Here is an 18,696-nt window from a genome sequence, read left to right on the forward strand (position 1 = left end):
ATTTGAGGAAGCGCTTTCTCTTCAGTAATACAATGTACAGCAATAGCCGGAGGCATTTAACAGCACAGACTACAGCTGGATTGCAAGTTAACTCACTTCCTAGTTCTGCCTGAGATCTTGTCAACCTTAAAATTTCCCTCGGCCTGGCTGGAATCACTGTGGTTTTCAGTCTGGTAGATGTTTATGTTCCTAGGCACGAGATCCAGTCATGAACCACTTCAAATGTTCCCAAGCCCTCCAAGATTTACAAACCAGTATTACTGGAGTCCAATAATTTAATTTGGCCCGCAAAAGGTTTGGCTTCAAGTCCAGACTGAGAGAAGCCTTTCTGATCAGCTTGAAAAACAACAATGGTAATTCTTGTAATCTCTTTTCATAGTCTGAGGGTTTATTAAACCAACTGCTCATAGTGCCAAGACTCAAAACAAAATGAATGAATTATAACTTTTAAACCCCAATCCAAGGTTATTTTGAGCATATCAAGCATGGGTACATAAAAGCCTCACAATTGGGAAGTCAGTCATATATATTTTTGAGATTCTTCACTCATCTACAAATTCACAGATGCTAATAAGCTTTTTTTAGAACAAATTGGCCAACTTTACGCCAGTGTTTTCAAATGCAAACAAATCTTCAAAAAGCTTCAGAGCATTTCAGAATCATATACTATCAGCACAAAACTCTTTCAATTAACTTGGGAACCGAAAAAGTAGCAGTTCCATGTTTCAACAGTCAGCAGTGGGACATTATTTCAATTTACACTGAGATGAAGGATCGGGTCTTTCACTGGTAAACCTCTTATTACGGCCTATTACGGTCCATTTCCTCATTGGTGCGGAAGGAGTTTTAAGCTGCTTCAAATCAGGCGTGAGTTACCTAAGTATTGCTAACAGTTTAGTGGTGTGCTGTAATTTCAGCTTTTACGTTTAAAAAAAGGACTTACTTAAGCATTACGTCTAGTTAGATAAGAGGATGGAGAGAATATGAAAAGAACAGGGGGGGTACATGACCCAACAAAACATGCCGTTTTATCCAAAGCGCCTTACAGTACCATGAGCGCATATGTTTTCTCTATGGATGGAGCCATAGGGAATTTAACCCCTAACCCTGTCAGAGTTGGTGCCACACTCTGCTGTCTGAGCTCCACAAAAGAGGAAGACAAAAAGAGACATCGGTTGTTTGTTAATGAGAGGAAAAAGACCAAAAAGAGGAAGAGGATATTGATGCACTTTGGAATGAAACTTCTCAGCTCTCAGGTCAGGAATGTCGGTGGTGAATTCATGTATTTATAACTGTAGTTTCTTGTATTATGTAAGTAGCCTTCAAGTAATTAGTGTATTTTGTTTTGTTCTTTATTGTATTGTTTTCTTTACTGATATTTTTTGTGTTGTCGTTTTGTACTTTCTTGGTTGGTGAGTGGTTTGTATTTGTGTCTTGTGTGTTGATATATCATCACTTCCCAGGCATTTATTTTACTCACAATAGTTCTCTAGACTACGGTTATGTGGGGAAAAAAACAAAGAATAACTATATTGTCCCAGTTGGGGTGGTGGGGGTGGGCAAAAAAAAGATAAAACAAACTTCACTGATCCCTGAGGGGAACCATTACAGCGGCAGAGAACAGAGGTGTAGGCTGGAGAACAAAGAGTCAGAAAGGTAAAGATTTACCTTAATAAAGGAAAAAAATAAAGACTGAGCGTCGTTATGATGCTAATACAATATTTTGTCATGATAGCTAAAACAAAACTCACACTATGATCACTATTCACATACTCCTGTGTAAGAGCATATGCATAAAATGTGCAAATATGCTATATTGATAAAGGAGAGGAGATGGAGGAGGGGGGAGGGGGGTGGGGGTGGGGGGGGGGGGGGTGGGGGGGGAAGGGGCGGGGGCTACCTGCTCGTTGATGGAGCTGTAGTCGTTGGTGGTGGAGACGTCGTCGTCCTCCGAGTCAAACAGGCCTTCCTGATTGTCCAACAGCTCTGCCAGCACCCTGCTCACAGACTCCTGGTCCCGGAGGTCCTCCCCTTCTGTTGATAGACTGGAGATGGAAGAGGAGGGGTGTTGGCTGTGCAGTTTCCCACAGGATGTTAACAAATTAAAGTGGCTGATGAAACTCACATCTGTGTGTGCCTGTGTGTGTCTTTGCATGTGTTCCTCCATGTGTGTGTGTGTCTGTGGGTGTGGGTGTGGGTGTGTGTGTGTGTGCCCGCGTGTGTACACAAATGCATTCGTGCAAGTGGACTCCTCCCTTATCAGTACGAAGGAAGAGGCGCATGATCATACTGATGGTTATCAATCTGTGGCTACATCACTCAGGGTGTGTTATGTACTGTGGTGACACATGTGAATCGTCTGCAAAACCAATTTCTCCCTGTGGGACAATTACATTTTCTACAGTCACTACTGCTGCTGCTGCACCTACCACTACCACACCTACTACAGGTATTACTAAAACCAACCACACAAACATGTGATGATGTGGGTCAGTTTGCACTAGATAATTTCCTTCTGAAAGTAGGTGTATAGCCATATAATTCTAGTTTGGACAGTGGCAGGATAATTACGTACTAGTCTTGTAGATCCCCCCACCCTCTCTTCCTCTACTCTCAGAATTAAGGATCCCAAGGACAAAGAAGCAGGATGACTTGTCCAGATCCAGCAAAATAGCAACTGAATATCCTTCAAGTGGATAAAAACATGTGCTTGATTACCCTTTGCTCACAATGTCTGTGCTTCTGTCAGACCCATTATTTTGCAAGATACTGTGATTGTGATTATTAGTCACAGATATACAATTAAACACGATTAATTGTGCATCCCCGGGCAGGGTGTGCTGCATCTTACTGGAAGATGTCTGGTCCGAAGACGGCGGCCAGTGCCCCGATGTTCCAGCTCTCCTGCTGAAGCGAAGCCACGCTGGCCAGGAAGCGGCACAGGAAGCGCAGCAGGCCATAGTTCAGCTGGGGAAGCTGCTGCAGCAGGTACTTCATGTTCCTACACAGCTCCTCTTCGTTACTGTAATCTGGAGATATTTAGGAGAAGACTACAGGTTATGGGAAAGTATCATTATTACAATTATAAATCATCATCAACATAGGTACACTTGATACTTCATGTTCCGAAAAAAGCTCCTTTTTTTTACTGTAATCTGAAAATATTTAAAATTAGACTATTGGTTGTGATTACAGTTATTATCATTATCACAATACTCATCATCCTTAACACAGATAAATGGGATACAGCTCCTCTTCATTACTGTAATCTGGAGAAGAGTGTATTGGTTTTGGTTACAAATGATTACAATCATTGTAACCACCATTAGCATCGCTACACTTCATAAACTACATGTTATATTTGATGTTCCTACAAAGTTCCTCTTCATTACTGTATTTGGAGATATTTTGGAGTAGACTATGGGTTATTATTCGAGGCGAATACCATCACCATCATCTGTATATTCAATACAAGTACAAGTCCTTCATGTTCCTACATGGTTCCACCTTGAATTTCTTATCCGGAGAAGCACGCAGACACACAGATTAGATTATGTACGATCCTCTGGGAGAGGTGAAATGAGGTGAAACAGGAGACGGCAGGAAGGAGGAAAACGTGCTAGAGAGAAAATGCTTTACGTAGCTTCGTACAGCCCCATTATAAACAAGAAGACATGCGTTTATACATGGGCTATGACTCCATGACACAGGGAATCCCCACCAACTCCCCCCACTGCTGTAATCTGGGTGGCAGCGGCAGGACCAACCACCATGATGACAAGGAGATTAGTCTATATTATCTGTGGGAGAAATAGAGGCGGGCGAGGACAGGGCGAAGAGGAGAAACAGAAACAGAGCAGTGGAGGAAGTGGGAGAATTCCCCTTTAAAACCACAGGGTTTCGAATTGACGGAAAATGGAAATTTGGATTTTTATTTAGTAGAATTTAAAAGGAAAATGTTGTAACAACTGGAATGTGTGTTTGTTTAACACACAGGGTTTCTACACACTGTCCATTAAAAAACGCGGTATCATTTCCACACCTTAATATGTTGACTGAACTTGAAGATTCAGGCCAATGTTCATTATGATATATCCTAACAGTGAATGGGCAATATGACAGTCAATTAGTCAGTGTCAGAATTGAACAACAGTTTTTTTTCCCATAATTACCAGATAGCTTTTTCTCATACTTTCATAACATTTTATTTTGTGTATTTCGCATGATCAAATTTATCTTCCATACTTTTCCACCCTTTGCATATAGTTCTGAATTTGAAAAAAAATGTTTTGAATACACTAAATTAGAAGAGGATGGTTCTGAATGACAAGGGAACAATACTGACACAACCTTGGTGTTTGAGAAGATGTAAGCGGAAGAATGGGAAGAGAAGAAGAAGACAGAATGAAGAAAAAGAAGAAGAGAATGATTGAGGCCATTCGGGTTCTTGTAAGGTAAAGCTACCACGACAAGGACGAAAGAACAAAAAAAAAAAAAGGAGAAGACATCCTTCCCCCCAACAAGGCCAAATTCCTGCATGACCTACCCTCCAGACAGAGCAAGAAAACTGAAAATATGAAAAGAAAATTAAGTTGTTGGTTTCAGGGTGGATGGAAAGAGAGAGAAAAAAAAAAAATACAGAAAGGTATGAGAAGAGGAAAAGCGGACAAGTGCGTGTCACACACCTTGGTGCAGCTGAAGTATGTGTCCCTGTATCGCCGTGGGGATGACGGGTTCAGGGAGCTCCTGCAGGAAGAGACGAAGCAAACTGACGGCCGAGGCCAAGTCTGCTTCCTTCTCTAGCTCCACCTCCTCGCCGCTGTCGTAGCGCTGCCGTAGCCAATCCACACGCTCTGCGTTGCCGTTGACCAGGAAGAGCCCCTCCAGGTCCAGATGACCTGAGAGGGTAAATAAAAAACAACACACACACCAGCATGCACAGACAGACACACACACACACACACACATATACACACATACAGAACAGAGATCAATAACAGACCAAAAAATGTTTAATATTTTCTGAACAGGGTAAGTTTATCAAGCTAGAATCCTCAGTTTCTACCACCCAGCCTCTAATGCCGTTTTCAACAGACTGTTCAAGGCAGTCAAAAATTATAAAAGCAATGGCCAGAAACAAGTTAAGTGTGATTATGGGACCAATTTGTTTATTTGGAATGACTCTTAGTACACTGGGAGTGTTGATGATTCCCCTCTGAGACAGTAGTCCTGTTTCAAGAGTTTCTTGCCTGCAATTTAACCTCGAAACCACTCCGCAAGTGTAACAGATCTGTCATGGAAGGAATTGCTACCCTTTTAATTAACTTAACAAGCCACACTGGTCGCACATGACGGAAGGTAAAGCATCCCAGAAGCGGCACTGCATCGTCATGATACGCCATGGCCCAATTGTTTTGGGCTGGTGGTGGTATGTTGCTGAACTGTAGTCTAGGCACTAATGTCAATTAAATTGAAACTGGATGAAAAGGGGAAATGTTTGCCTTTGTTTTATTCCTATAATTTGTGTGCAACATTAAGACTTTTTTTATCAATGGCTATTGCCAAACAGTACAATAGATAGTATCTTTAGATAAGTTAAGAGCAGTGTATTTAGCCTACCCTCAGTATTTTTCCCTTAAATTAGTTAAGTGAGTGATTTTGAGCTAGTAAATACATTTATCAAAATGTAAATGACTAAAGGTTTAAAACATGACACTAGTTATAATGCATTTACTTACTCATCACTGCGATTCTGACTGATTTTGACGCTTATGCATCCCTGGCGAAACACAAACTAAACAAAAATGTTTTCCGCTTGTGTGGCGTTTGCAGTGTGGTTTTTGGAGTATGACCAGTCATTAATGAATCAAACAAATGGAATTTGTTAAAATGTTCTTGCATTGAACTGAGAGCCTTCTCCCAAGCATGACTTGAACTTTACATCAGCACCAGGATGTAACCTTATCACAGTAGCCTGTTTAATGAGCCATCCGTACTGGTGCTGTGAGGTTGTCAGTTTTGACACCTTCTGTGGTTTGGTCTTGTATTGCACAGGCCAAGGCTTGAAATTAATAGGAGCCAAATGCTGGTAAATGTTGGCTATTGGGTAAGTGGTACGTCTGGTAGGTATATCAGTTCTATTCGCAAGTGGCAGGTATCCAACCTGTGTACAATCAGTCTTTTCTAGTAGAAAAACTGTTCAGCAATTTCAGTGTCTGGAGAAACTCAGAAGTCACATGCCATGCTGGTTGGACGACATGTCTGAAAGACTTCTATGTGTGTGTGCATGTGGACTCCTCGTTTATCAGTATGAAAGAAGAGTATGACCGTACTGATAGTTATCATTCCCAACTGTGACGACAACATGATGTGTGATGAAAAGGAGAAACCGATTGCATCGTTCAGCTTCAGTTGGGGCTGGGGTCAGTTCAGCATGCCGTTACATTTTCGAAGTGTTCACGTTTTTTACATAATGTCCTATCTGTTCATCTTGTGCAGTGTCATGTTAGTGTTATGAACTGTGGTGTCACATGAATATGCTGCAAAACCGATTTCTCCCTGTGGGACAATCACGTTTCCTTCAGCTACTGCTACACCTAGAATGACAACACCTACTACTGGTAATAAATTGAGCTGATATGAGCGACTTTGCTCTAATTTCCTATTGAAAGCAGGCATATAGCCATATAATTCTACAATTTTGACAGTGGCAGTATAATTACATAATTAAACCCTTATACCCTATAAAAATAAAATAAATAATAACTGAATAACTGAATAAAAAATATGTGCTTGATTACAGTTAGCACACAATTTCTGTTCTTCAATCCTGTCAAGCCTTCATGTAACCCTGACTGGCAGGAAGAGGTTCAAACACCAGAAACTTCTGCCACAGCCCTGACATCTCAGACAGGTGCTCTTAACCCTCCAAACACAATCTACCATGGCAGTCTTGTCATTGTGAAAATCATATGAATAATTTCATCTGTCTGAGATGCCAAGAACAAACCTAAGAAATGCTTCTATCCTACTATTTAGGTAGGTTTTGCCTCATGTGTTCAATACCCTGCTTTTTCTGACAACCCTGGCATCGCACACAAATTAAATCGGAGAGATTAAGGTCTTTTCATTGGTTGACTAACTTCTGGACTGGCTGCACCATTCTAATTAATATGCCAGCAGAGGCCCAGGGGGATTAAGTGACTTATTACATAACCTCATATGGTCGGGCAGCCCCCAAGTCACACAAACTGCCAACTCGCCTCACTGGTCACTTGAGGTGCCTTGAGGTGAAGCTTCATTTCAAGAAGAGAAAAAAAATCTCCACTGACATGGCAGGTTTTACAAGAAAATGTCTTTCCCTTGTGCCCGCAAGTGCTAATTGCACAATAGATGCCTCAGAGATGAAATGAGAAATGTCAGCTCCTCTATTGTTTAACCTATCACTGTAGTCATGACAGAAACTAATGCCTCAATAATTGTTGATGTTTTATGACCCTAGAGCCCATGAAACCGATTCAACCCCCTTGTATTATTAAACGTATGGCCGTTAATCTGAAAGTAAGGCTGTTTTTCTGAATTCCCACTCCCTACTTAATTTTGGGAGATGTGAGGTTTTAATCTTTACACAACATTACAAAGGGACATCTCACACAGATACCAGTGTTCTATCGACGTCCAATGTTAGCTTCAGATAAACACTCAAGGAAAACCACACTGCCAACTCACTTGTTAAATCTGAAAATTCATTATATACTGATCTTATACAGTAGTTACTTTCCATAATTAAATCCATTCAATTACTTCAATTGAAGAAAAGGAGTGGCTCTACTTTGTAAAATGTTATATTGTCCCTGCATTAACCTGATGAAGACAACAGCGGTCACAGTGCATTAGTTTTAATCTTGCCATGTCCTAAGAAATGCTTTTTAGATTTTGCATTAAAAGCAGAGTGCCTTGGACCTTCCTCTTGAGTGACTCCATTTTTACAGAGGACAATATAACCTTTTACAAGGTTGAGCCACTCCTTTTCCTCAACTGAGGTTGATCTCACCTGATTTTTCCACCTGCAGACATTAATTCTATAAATAACACCCAGGCAGGGCTTCAGCTTCCCTACATTTTCCATTCAATTACTTTTCAGCATTTCCTTTAGCCGATCTGTGCAGTGGGCAGGGCTGGCACTTTTAGGGCAGTCTAACTGGTTCTACTGCGACAAACACTGCAAACAGAAAAAATGGATCTTTACATATTGTGCAATTTTACCTGATCATTTCACAAAACATGTTGCACAGACCATGAATCATGTCAGACTTAAACAAGTGACACAAATCAGAGTGAGTGAACCTATACGTGTATCTGTTTGGGGTTCCTAAGCAAAAATGCATTTCTGCTGTCCTCAGTATGAAGAGACTGACAGGTTAGGTGTCTTGCCCCTGGTTCTACATAACACCACTAGCGTTTATCCATTTACCAGCCAAATACCGGTAAATTCTGGCTGCGGCTGCTAAGTTTATCTGCTCTACCAGTCACTCACAACCATCACTTGGAGTTTCCTTTACATTCTAAAAGTCAAATTTGGCTGGTAAAATATTGAAAGTGGCTGCGGTGTCTCCACTTTTTAAGCTGCTATCCACTCATCCTTCCTTCTGTGAGTAAGGAACTGCTTCAGAAGGCTGGACTGCCAACCCGCTCTTAAAAAGAAGATGATCAGCGCTCGCGCTCTGAGAGGCTTGAAGAGAAATGTTCCAGGCTGGCATGGGAAAGGCTCTGCGCCAGGGCTTTGGCAGGTTCCTCTCTGCGCAGTTCCGCTCTTCTGTTTTCAGAAGTTGAGCTGAAGTTGACAGAACTGTTATGTAACGAAAAAGGAAGCGGACCGTGGAACCGTCTGGCGGTGCATTCAGAGTTCATCTTATCACGAAAACTGTATCTCCACTAACGACATATTTTGGTTTATCGTGGTGCGAGAGCAGTCACGGCAGGTCAACACCAGGGCGTGTTCGGGAGAGCAAAACGTTACACAATGCAGTCAGATATAATTGAGCACTTAGACATATATACTTAGAAATGATAAGTGGTCTACAAATAGTGGAATATAAAATATAACTGTAAGGTGCAATGCCAGTTGGTTGTTTAAAAAAGCGTGTAACGGATACTGGAAAAAAATGTGACTATTTATTTTGGCTGATACAGGATTAAATCCAGAATTTTAGGCTGGTATCAGCTATTTTTTTCTGTCTGTCTGCCTTTTTTAATCTGCAATCTGTTGAGAAATGTAACCACGGCTCTCAATGTTTGGTCAAATAGATAAAATTCCATGAAGGTGCAACACCCTGTGGCCTAGGGGTGAAGGTCACACTTCTCTAACCTTAGAACCAAGGAATAAAAACAAACTTCTGTCAAAACCTAAAAGCCTTAAAGATGTGATTTACCTATGGTGACACAGGATCAAATCCTAAACCTGCCAATACGCTTTTTATCTCCTATCTGTTACGAAACGTTTTTACACTACAGAACTCGTTCTTCAAGGTCTGTCTCGCTCACTGAACATGACTGTCACATGCTCAGTTACGGAGGGCAGAACTAAAATGCTGAGTTGAATAGGAAAGCTGAGTCTATCCATTACAGTTCTGAGATTTGATTGCCCCTCCTTTTAAACAACTGCTGATGCAACAAAAAAGATGACAGCTAGATAAATTGCCGAAAGGCAAACATGGATAACAATCTCCTATAGGTGCATGATCACATGTTCACGCATTTGAACCATAAAATAAGAACATTGATTTGAATACGAGCAGCTGACGGACTGCATGATTAATGCTGAATAAACCATACAGAGACACACATGGATGTAAACCCAGTGTTACTACGGTATTATCAGATATAACAAATTGATGGCAAATATGAGACAACCTGAGCGCTAAAGACCTGGGGCAAATGCAAATATTTAAGCTAACATGGCGAAATAACAAGAAAACACAAAAGGCGTGAGATCTGCTTTGATCAAATATAAAAGGGAGGATTCTGCTGGCCTAAGGCGACACGTACAATTCTATGGGAAATCACAAGAGGAGATTTTAAATGAGATGAGATTTAGCCTTCAAGGATTTCATAGAGCAAAACCGTTCCGCATCTGTTTTGTACACAAAGGGCTTTGGGCACTTTTATATGTAATGCTCAGTCACTTGGATCGTGTTCAGAGGACAGAAACCATTTAATAAAAGATCCTTAGTCAAAGCATGGATGTGAAAACTAGCCCTATTTTTGAGAGAGGAGTCAAATCAAAACGGTGCCCTGTTTCGCATTTGGTGAATTACTGTAAATACCACTGTCAAATCAGAACAGAAACAGAAAGCCATTCACACCGGCTATAACACACTGCACAAGTGGTCATTGTAACATTTCATTTGACAGCGTTACATTTAGTCAAATTCCTGCACAAAACCTCTTTAGAATATTTTCTCAAATACTGTACCAGAGAAACACAAATGATCATGAATCAGCACAACAATATAAGGCGATATAATTGACAAACATTTTGCAAAATGGTTGTATTGGCCTATTATCAGCATTGGTGAATATCCAGATATTTTGAATTTGTAAATTATGATAAATTAAAAAAAAAAAAAAAAAAAAAAAAGATGTTAAATGAAATTGAAAAGACATTTGTTGCACAAATTGAAAAAAAAAAATCCACCTGCCACCAGCCAAATGCTGGTACGTATTGTCTGACTTAAATGATTGTTGGTAACAATCATTTAAGTCTTATTCTGTAAATCTAGTTGGCTGGTAAAATAGTGAAAGTGGCTGGTGGATTTTGGGATGCACCAGCCACTGTGGCCAATGACCAACAAAAAATTTCAGAAAGGTTTCCTGCCTTAGAGCATACTAGTACAAAAAGTCTAATATCAGTATGATATCCGACACACCTGTATCAGTCAGGTGTGTGCGTGTGTGTGTGTGAGTGTGAGTGAGTGTGAGTGTGAGTGTGTGTGTCCATCACTCACCGTGCTCCTCAATGTAGTCGACGATGTGTTTGACCAGCGCAGGAACCTCGTGGCCGCTGAGAGTGTGTGTGTGTGTCACCTCCTCCAAGGGAACGCCAAACACCCGTGCGGTGGTGGCCGAGCTCCCGCCCTCGTTGCCTGGCAACGGAGACACGCTCTTCCTCATGGCCGCCTCCTCCTCACCACAACCCCGCTGAGACCTCACGTCTTCAGAATGAATTCAGATTCAGGCAGTGAAAGAGGAAGAAAAACAGAGAGAGAATCACCTCCTTAGTATAGGAGGCAGGTCAACACAAAACACAATGACGCGTCTCCGCTCGTACTCTCACTGCAAGCCAAAGAGTGGAGAAAACTTCATCTCAGAACAAGAGAGAGAGACACAAGGAGACAGAGTGATAGAGACACACTGGCAAAGAGAGAGAGAGAGAGAGAGAGAGAGAGATATGATAACAGCTGGTCTCTTCCTCTGTCGTCCAGAAACAAACAAAACAACCCTCAAGCATATAGGAGTGGCAGGTCTAGCCGTTGTTACATAGCATTTTAGCATTTGACCCTCCCCTTCAGAGGAGGAGGGGGAGTGGGAGGATGAGGAAGGACAGAATAGACTGCTACTGGCCTGCAAGTGCACTTATAGCTGACCCTTCTAGGAGGAAGAAGAGGAGGAGGAAGAGAAGGAGGAAGAAGCCAAAGATTGAGTGTAACTGTATTGTGCAGCTGGGATTGGGAATAGTCTACTGGCCCACACAGATATGATGGTTATATCATGGCCAGGAAGCTACACAACCCAAGGTACTACCCAAGTTCAACATCCCTTTAAACTATGAGTTGGGGTCAGAAATGGGTCCTAGCACTGTTTGTGATAGGTCCCAATGACAAGATGATGCCAGTACGTAATCATTAAACAGGGGGGTTGGTGAAAAAGGTAAATTTAGCAAAATTTGGGTTACAAGCTAAAAGAAGTTTAAGCACCCCTGGCCTTTGGTGAGTCATAGGAGGAACTGGAGAGATTTTAGGTCTTGGTTAAGGGACTGATGACTGTAGCAGTGAAGCAGGCATCCTGTCTATGCTAAATGAAAAGGTGGCTAGACTAAAACAGCAGGGTTTTCCTCTGTATAATATTCTTAGTTGGTTCAACAAAGTGTTTTCTGTGACCATCTCTATTAAAAAATGCGACATTAGGATGACTCAATGATTTAAATGAAATAATCTTACTGTACTTTTTGCATCTTAAATTGACATCTTGACTATTTTTTAACTATTGTGGATGCTCTAAATTAAATGAAAATGTTTCAGAATTGGTGATACGTCAATATTCCACAATTAATAACTGCGGAAACAAAAATCACAATATTCGATTATACAAAATTACTCGTGCAGCACCATGTGAAATATCAGTTTCAATACTTTCTTACCTGCTCCTAAAGATTCTTATATGCTCTAAGTCATCACTCAATTCTCTGTGGATACCACCTACGGCTGAGTCAAAAAACCAATGAAAATCAATAGAGGCTAACTCTAGCAAGGAAGAATTTTCAAGCATCGTTTCTGCTCAAAGTTTGACCTTTATGACGGTCGGTTGGTGAGTAATCTGAATGCAAACAGCGGCAGATGGCGTCTAGTCTACTCATCGGGAAGGAGGGACATCGCCAAACGATTATCAACAAATGTGACTTGGGTTTTCTCCAATCAGAACAAATTAGCACCCGTCCAATATATACTGGTGTGCCAATATCTTCAGTCGATAGCCTTTTAGAGATATACAGGTATTGGTATTTGTTCCACCAATAACATCACAAAACTTGAGATTTTGGCACCTCTAAAATTTTTAACATTTTCACATTTGACTTTACGCTGGACCTTTCAAAGGAACCAACAACTCTAAATAAAATCCCAAAACAGATGGATGTTTTCAGATTTCTGGTAACAAATGTATTCTAGCGAGAGCCGGTGATCACAAATGATCTTGGGTAACAACAAAAAAGAAAAAACATTGAAACAATGACATGAAACAATGAAAACAATGAAAAAACGAATCATTATTAGGAGTTCAATCTGATATCTTAAATTGACTTCCCCAACTGTCGGTCTCGGACACTAGACGGTGATCATAATGATCAATTGAGATGATAACTGAGGTGTCGACATCCCAGATTCTTTGTTAAAAAAAAAAAGATAGACTAGGATCAGAATAACAGATGGCTGCATCAGGAGTTAGTAGAGCTAATAAGCTACTGGCCATAATAGCAACAGCCTTCAGAAATAACAACACACTTACCATATATTGCTCAAATATAGGCAAAAACCTCTTTCTTCCCCTGCTTGTCTTCCTCCCTTGTCTCTCTCTCTCAAGCTCACACACACACACACACCTAACCACTCCAGAAATGTCATGGTAAGCCTGTTATATGGTGGTCAGACAGGAATTTTACCTCTGCCAAAAATGAAGCTTTTCTAACTTGAAAAGGTCAAGTGTTTTTTTTTTTTTGTCTTCTCACACACATGAAAACCAGTTTAAAACCAGTTGTGTAGAGCATTCCTAGATGTCCAAATATACTGATGGTCAACTTGTTATATAACATGAATGTCAGGCATTCATATATATATGTGTGTGTGTGTGTGTGTGTGTGTGTGTGTGTGTGTGTATATATGAACAGGATTTTCTTGTTCAGGAAGTTCTAACCAAGTGTGTCCATTTCTTCTCTCCTGGTCGGCAGTGAACTTGTGTAGGTGTATGTATGTGTGTGAGAGAAAGAGAAAGAGAAAGAGAGAGAGAGAGAGAGAGAGAGAGAGAGAAGGAAGGAAGGAGAGAGATTGTGTGTCTACATGCATATGTATGTTAACTTGTGTGTGTGTGTGTGTTAGTATCTATTAACCCACACGTAGCAATGAAAGCGTGTATGTTAAGTGTTAACCCAGTGTGGAGAAGGAAAAGTGTGTGTGTGTGTGTGTGTGTGTGTGTGTCTATTAACCCACGCATAACAGTGAACTAATTTGTGTATGTTAATGTGTGTTAACCCACCATGTAGCAATATAAGTGTACTGTGTGTGACTGTGTTGGTGTTTAACTCACCATGTTTAGCAGTGAAAGTGTGTATATGTATGTGTGTGTGTGTGTGTGTGTGTGTGTTTACCCACCGTGTAGCAGTGAAAGTGTGTCCTATCCTCTCCTCCCCTGGCCAGTGAACCAGTGAACCATCTATGGCTGCTTCAGGTTGTGGCAGAAGATGAGCCGGTAGTTCCTCATTGACGGACCGCTAATCCCTCTTGCAGGATTCCTTTACAGCTACACTGAGGGGAGAGGGAGAGACAGATGAGGAGAGAGGGAGTAAGAGGAGAGGCAGGGAGAAAGAAAAAGTGGGGGGAAAGAGAAGAGGGAGAAAATGAGGGGGTGAAGGGGGGAGAGAGATAGGGCGAGAGAGGGGACAGATGGGACAGAAGGGTTAAAGTAATAATCCACAGTTTTGCCAATTGTTACACAATACACAATAGTGACTCCCCCTATAGTCAGTTCATGAAAGCATTTGCTGTTCTAAACCCCTGGTGTCTGATAGGTCTTTCCCAAGAAAAATCCATTGCCACACAGTAAGTGATGCGGTTTACGTTTCCGGCAGCAGCAACAATAGTTTGTTAGGAATAAACAGAGAAAGAACTGGGTTGTTAGCATGAGCAGCGATAGCCACCATGGCTGAACAACGAAAACAGCGCCACCTACAGAAACCCAAACTTCATCAACAGAAAATCCAAGGAAAAAGACGTCACAGTACTGGACACACTGTTTGATTGACTGGTGATCTCTGGGAAGTGCAGTGCACACACACTACAGCAATGACCACTTAATACCAAAAATAATACCATAATAAAAAATGCAAGGATCTCGCAGATTACCACTTTAATATCATATGGTTGCAATTCAGTTAAAAGTTATGCTGATGTTGCCAAATTGCCATTTTCTAATAATGGCTACAGACTGTTTTTACTATGGCAAAATCGGGTGAAACCAAATGCAATGCAACAAATGAAAACCAAATGCAATACAATGCATTAATCCAATGAATTCAGATAAAAGGAATATTAGTGTGTGGGTTTTCATCTTTGTGTATGTGTCTTCTTCAAAGGACTGTTACAAAGGGAAGCTAAAGTCACTTTCATTCTGTAGCTGAGGCTCTCCTTTCCTGTCCTCTCGTTTTGTGTTTTTGCTAAGAACTAAAGAAGCATAGGCGTAATTTTCTCCTCTTTTCCTTTCCTCTATTCCCCTTTCCCTCTTTATCTCTCTATTTCTCTGTCCCTCTCCCTCTTCTTTCCATCTTTTTTGTGCCCTCTCCCTCTCCTCTCCCCATCTCTGTTTATTCTGTTTATTTCCCTCTCTATATACCGTCTCCTCTCCTCTTCCCTAATCCCATCCTCCTCGCTCTCCTCTCCTCTTCTAGCTTGAGGCTTGAGACGTCAGGCTGTCCGGGAGTCTGCTGGAGGCGAGGACAGAACGCAATAATTAAACTGACACAGACTGGGCTAGAAAGCTCTGTGTGTGTGTGTGTGTGTGACACGCACAAACACGCGACATGTCCCCGCATGCCCATGTGTGGGTGGATGTGTGCAAACTGTCACTTTGAATCTGTATGTGTGCTTGGTGTGTGTGTGTATGCTGCATGCTTGTTAGTAAGTGCTGCCATTTTAGTGTTTGTGTGTGTGTGTGTGTTACATGTGCCTGCATCCCTGTGTGTTGCTCCATGTGTGTGTATGTGTGTGTGTGTCTGCGTTCGTGATGAGGCTGTCAGAGTGCAAACGAGGCTCTTGTTCAAAGCAAGCCAGTCATCTGAGACAGAGACAGCCTAACTACCCAGTGTGTACGTCTGTGAATGTGTGTGTGTGTGTGTGTGTGTGTGTGTGTGTGTGCACAAGAGAGATAGTGTGTGCATGTGCCTGTGTGTATGAAAGAGAGAAAGAGAGTGCTTTGAGGCTGTTAGTGCAGTGTTAGGTGGTCCAGATAGAAACATGGGCATGTGGTAAAATATTAAAAATACAGCTCTACATTTCTTTTTTTTTTTAATAGAGCGTGAGAGAGAGAGAGATAGAAAGCGAGAAACAAAGATACTGAAAAAGAAGAGTGAGAGGGAGGCAGAGAGAGAGGGTGAGAGCAATAAGGGAAAGAGAAATATGGAGAGAAAATGAGCTGATGGTAGAATGTCAACTGACCAATCCACTTATGAACGGGAGTCGTAACTTTGCAGTTGAAAGGCGCAATACACAAGTCTTTCAGAGAAGTGTATTGAAATATTTAGGCAGCAAGAGTCTGAGGTTCTTCAAAGGCAAAGCAAAACACACAACAACTGTAGTAAGCTGGATTCGAACCTACAACACTGACAGAACTAGGTAGGCTCTTTAGCCCAGAGACCCAGATTTGATGTATTCAGCATCACTATTCCCCTGCTACACTAAAGCCCCAAGCATGCTTTATAATTTATCATCTCCATGAAAATTAAACTTCGTCCACCATCGTTAAACCTCTTTCTGCCACCTCTCTCTCCTGCACTTCGCCTCTCTTTTTCTCTTTCAATGCTTCTTTCTGGAACAACTGCCTCTCTCCATTCCTCGCTCCTCTGCTACATTCTGTCCCTTTCTCTTTTCTCTGCTTTGTCTTCCTCCCTTTCTCTTCTACCCTCTTGCCTCTTTTCCTTCCTTCCTTCCTTCCTTCCTTCCTTCCTTTCGTTCGTCCTTCCGCTGCGCGTTATGCAAGCCATCCGACCTACTTAGTCGGTCTGCATCACCTCCACGTCAGGGAGAGCGGAGGAGAAGAGAAGAGGAGGAAGGGTTCCGGCCACTGCTTTCTTAAAGATTGGAAAATATCGCGGGGAATTTCCAAAACACCCCGATCTATCTTTCCATCACTCTGTCTGTCTGTGTCTCTCTTTTTTAACTGTCCCTGTCTGTATTTTTTCCGGTCTGTTCTGTCTGTGTCTCTCTCACTCTAAAACCTGCTTGCTACCTTCATCAGGAGTCTGCAGAAGGTGCTTATTAACTCCTAATCAAAGGCCATCACTCTGTCTGACTGTCCTACTGACCACTAATTAAACCACACTAACTACAAAGCTTACACAAGGTTGTCTGTAAGGGCCTGACTTTCTGCATTCCCTACCTTTTATTTTCACCCTTCTTACATAATGCTCCTTGTTTGATTCAAAGCCATCTATCTTTGTAGGAAGAGCTATACCAGTGAAATCATCGAGACCCTGATAGTACACAAAGCTTCTTCAAACAATGTTCAATAAGCTAATGCGGCCAGGTAACAAACACAATTCTAGCCAATAAGCGTTATAAGGGTTTTGGCTGCTATTGCTTGGCAATAAAATCTAGTTCCATGGAGAAAATGCTGTAACCTTGAAAAAAATCCCAGCCCACACAGCGTTTCAACCTTATTAGGTACAAGGAAAGGGCTAAAGGCCAAGTCAATTACAATTCAACCACTCCAAAATGTAGCCTAAACGCAGTAAATTTGTCAGTGATAGAACATTCAATTCAAAGCTAAACAATTTTTAAGGTAACTGGCGGAAGACAAGTCCTGCGACAAGTTTCTGGTGGGATTTGATCCTTTGATCCGAGTCTTAACCACTACACCATACACACCAATATGTTCCTTCCATAGCTACACACCATCCCCATCACCATCTCTGTACAGTCCTACAAAGCCAAAGAGCAGTAATTTCTCGAGCACAGAAACGGAGAAAAATGACTTCAGCGTTTAACCCCTGCCTCAACTAAACAGAAGTGGCTTGCATATCATTTAATAGCCGTTATAGGTATAACTTTTGTTGATATTCAATCTAAACCCTGACCTTTACAACATACTAAAAGTAGTTAATGTTTGTCTTTGCACGGCAGCATTAATTCAAAGAGTTTGCATGTTGCAGTTGTCAGTGGCAGCCATGTTTCCTTGGTAACCCTGCTCAGTGGCTGATGTTAAGTAACAGGTTATTCGATGCCAACTGTTCTTTACAAATTAGGCACTTCATCGTGGAGAATTGTCACACATTTACAGCCAACAGTTTTTATAAGCTCTTTAACACAACATATGCCATTTAATGGGTGCATTTATCCAAGACACCTTGTGAAACCACGCACGCATACATTTCTTAGAATGGATAGGCCCAAAGGGAACTGAACCCCTGCAGTGTTCGCACTATGCTCTACCCACTGAGCTACACAGAACAACAAGATAATCGTTCAATCTTTTAGTCTTTCTAGAGAGGCGGCAGCAGCATGGCGTCATTCTCCAGTCACACCACCGCAAAATTTTCTTTGCCTTCTGTTCATTTCAATTGAACAGTATGCGACCTGGCTTCGCATTCAGTTGTGAAGCTACATTTTTGCTTGGTTTGCTTGGTGCAGACGTCAAATTTGTTCAACTTCGACCTGTGAATCTGCATGACTCACTGATGCTCAACCAATAGGAAAGGAGTCGGCGGGACTGACTCCTTCTGCCATCGCGGAGGAAGCTCTCATTTTAGCAGCGTCAGGTTATCACAGCATTTTATCAGCATGATAGCCAAAGCTTTCTTTTGGCATCACAACAACTTCAGCATCACAACATGGCTATCTAGCAATGAACGAAAGTCAAGGCTACCTCTACTGGCCAGTCCGCCCAAAGTCTGCCACTGGCACTACACAGGTGCAAATCATCATATAATTTCCAGTT

At 41.6% G+C, this 18,696-nt stretch overlaps 1 protein-coding gene across 5 annotated transcripts in view; it reads right to left on the reverse strand.

Moving 5' to 3' along the window:
• The window catches only part of fam13b (family with sequence similarity 13 member B), an 87,955-nt gene that overhangs the window by 54,934 nt on the left and 14,325 nt on the right, over positions 1–18,696 (reverse strand). For 3 of the 5 annotated variants that reach the window (XM_071915093.2, XM_078288977.1, XM_071915090.2), the window contains exons 2-6: positions 14,142–14,294; positions 11,007–11,213; positions 4,686–4,898; positions 2,852–3,029; positions 1,901–2,045 (exon numbers count right to left, since the gene is read on the reverse strand). In XM_071915093.2, the coding sequence (XP_071771194.1) occupies positions 1,901–2,045; positions 2,852–3,029; positions 4,686–4,898; positions 11,007–11,172 (702 nt within the window). In that variant the 5' untranslated portion in view covers positions 11,173–11,213; positions 14,142–14,294. The remainder of the gene's footprint in view (positions 1–1,900; positions 2,046–2,851; positions 3,030–4,685; positions 4,899–11,006; positions 11,214–14,141; positions 14,295–18,696) is intronic. The other 2 variants (XM_071915091.2, XM_071915092.2) reach the window with 1 other exon arrangement.

This window comes from Centroberyx gerrardi, chromosome 16 (genome assembly GCF_048128805.1).
Source record: "Centroberyx gerrardi isolate f3 chromosome 16, fCenGer3.hap1.cur.20231027, whole genome shotgun sequence".
Classification (NCBI taxonomy): domain Eukaryota; kingdom Metazoa; phylum Chordata; class Actinopteri; order Beryciformes; family Berycidae; genus Centroberyx; species Centroberyx gerrardi.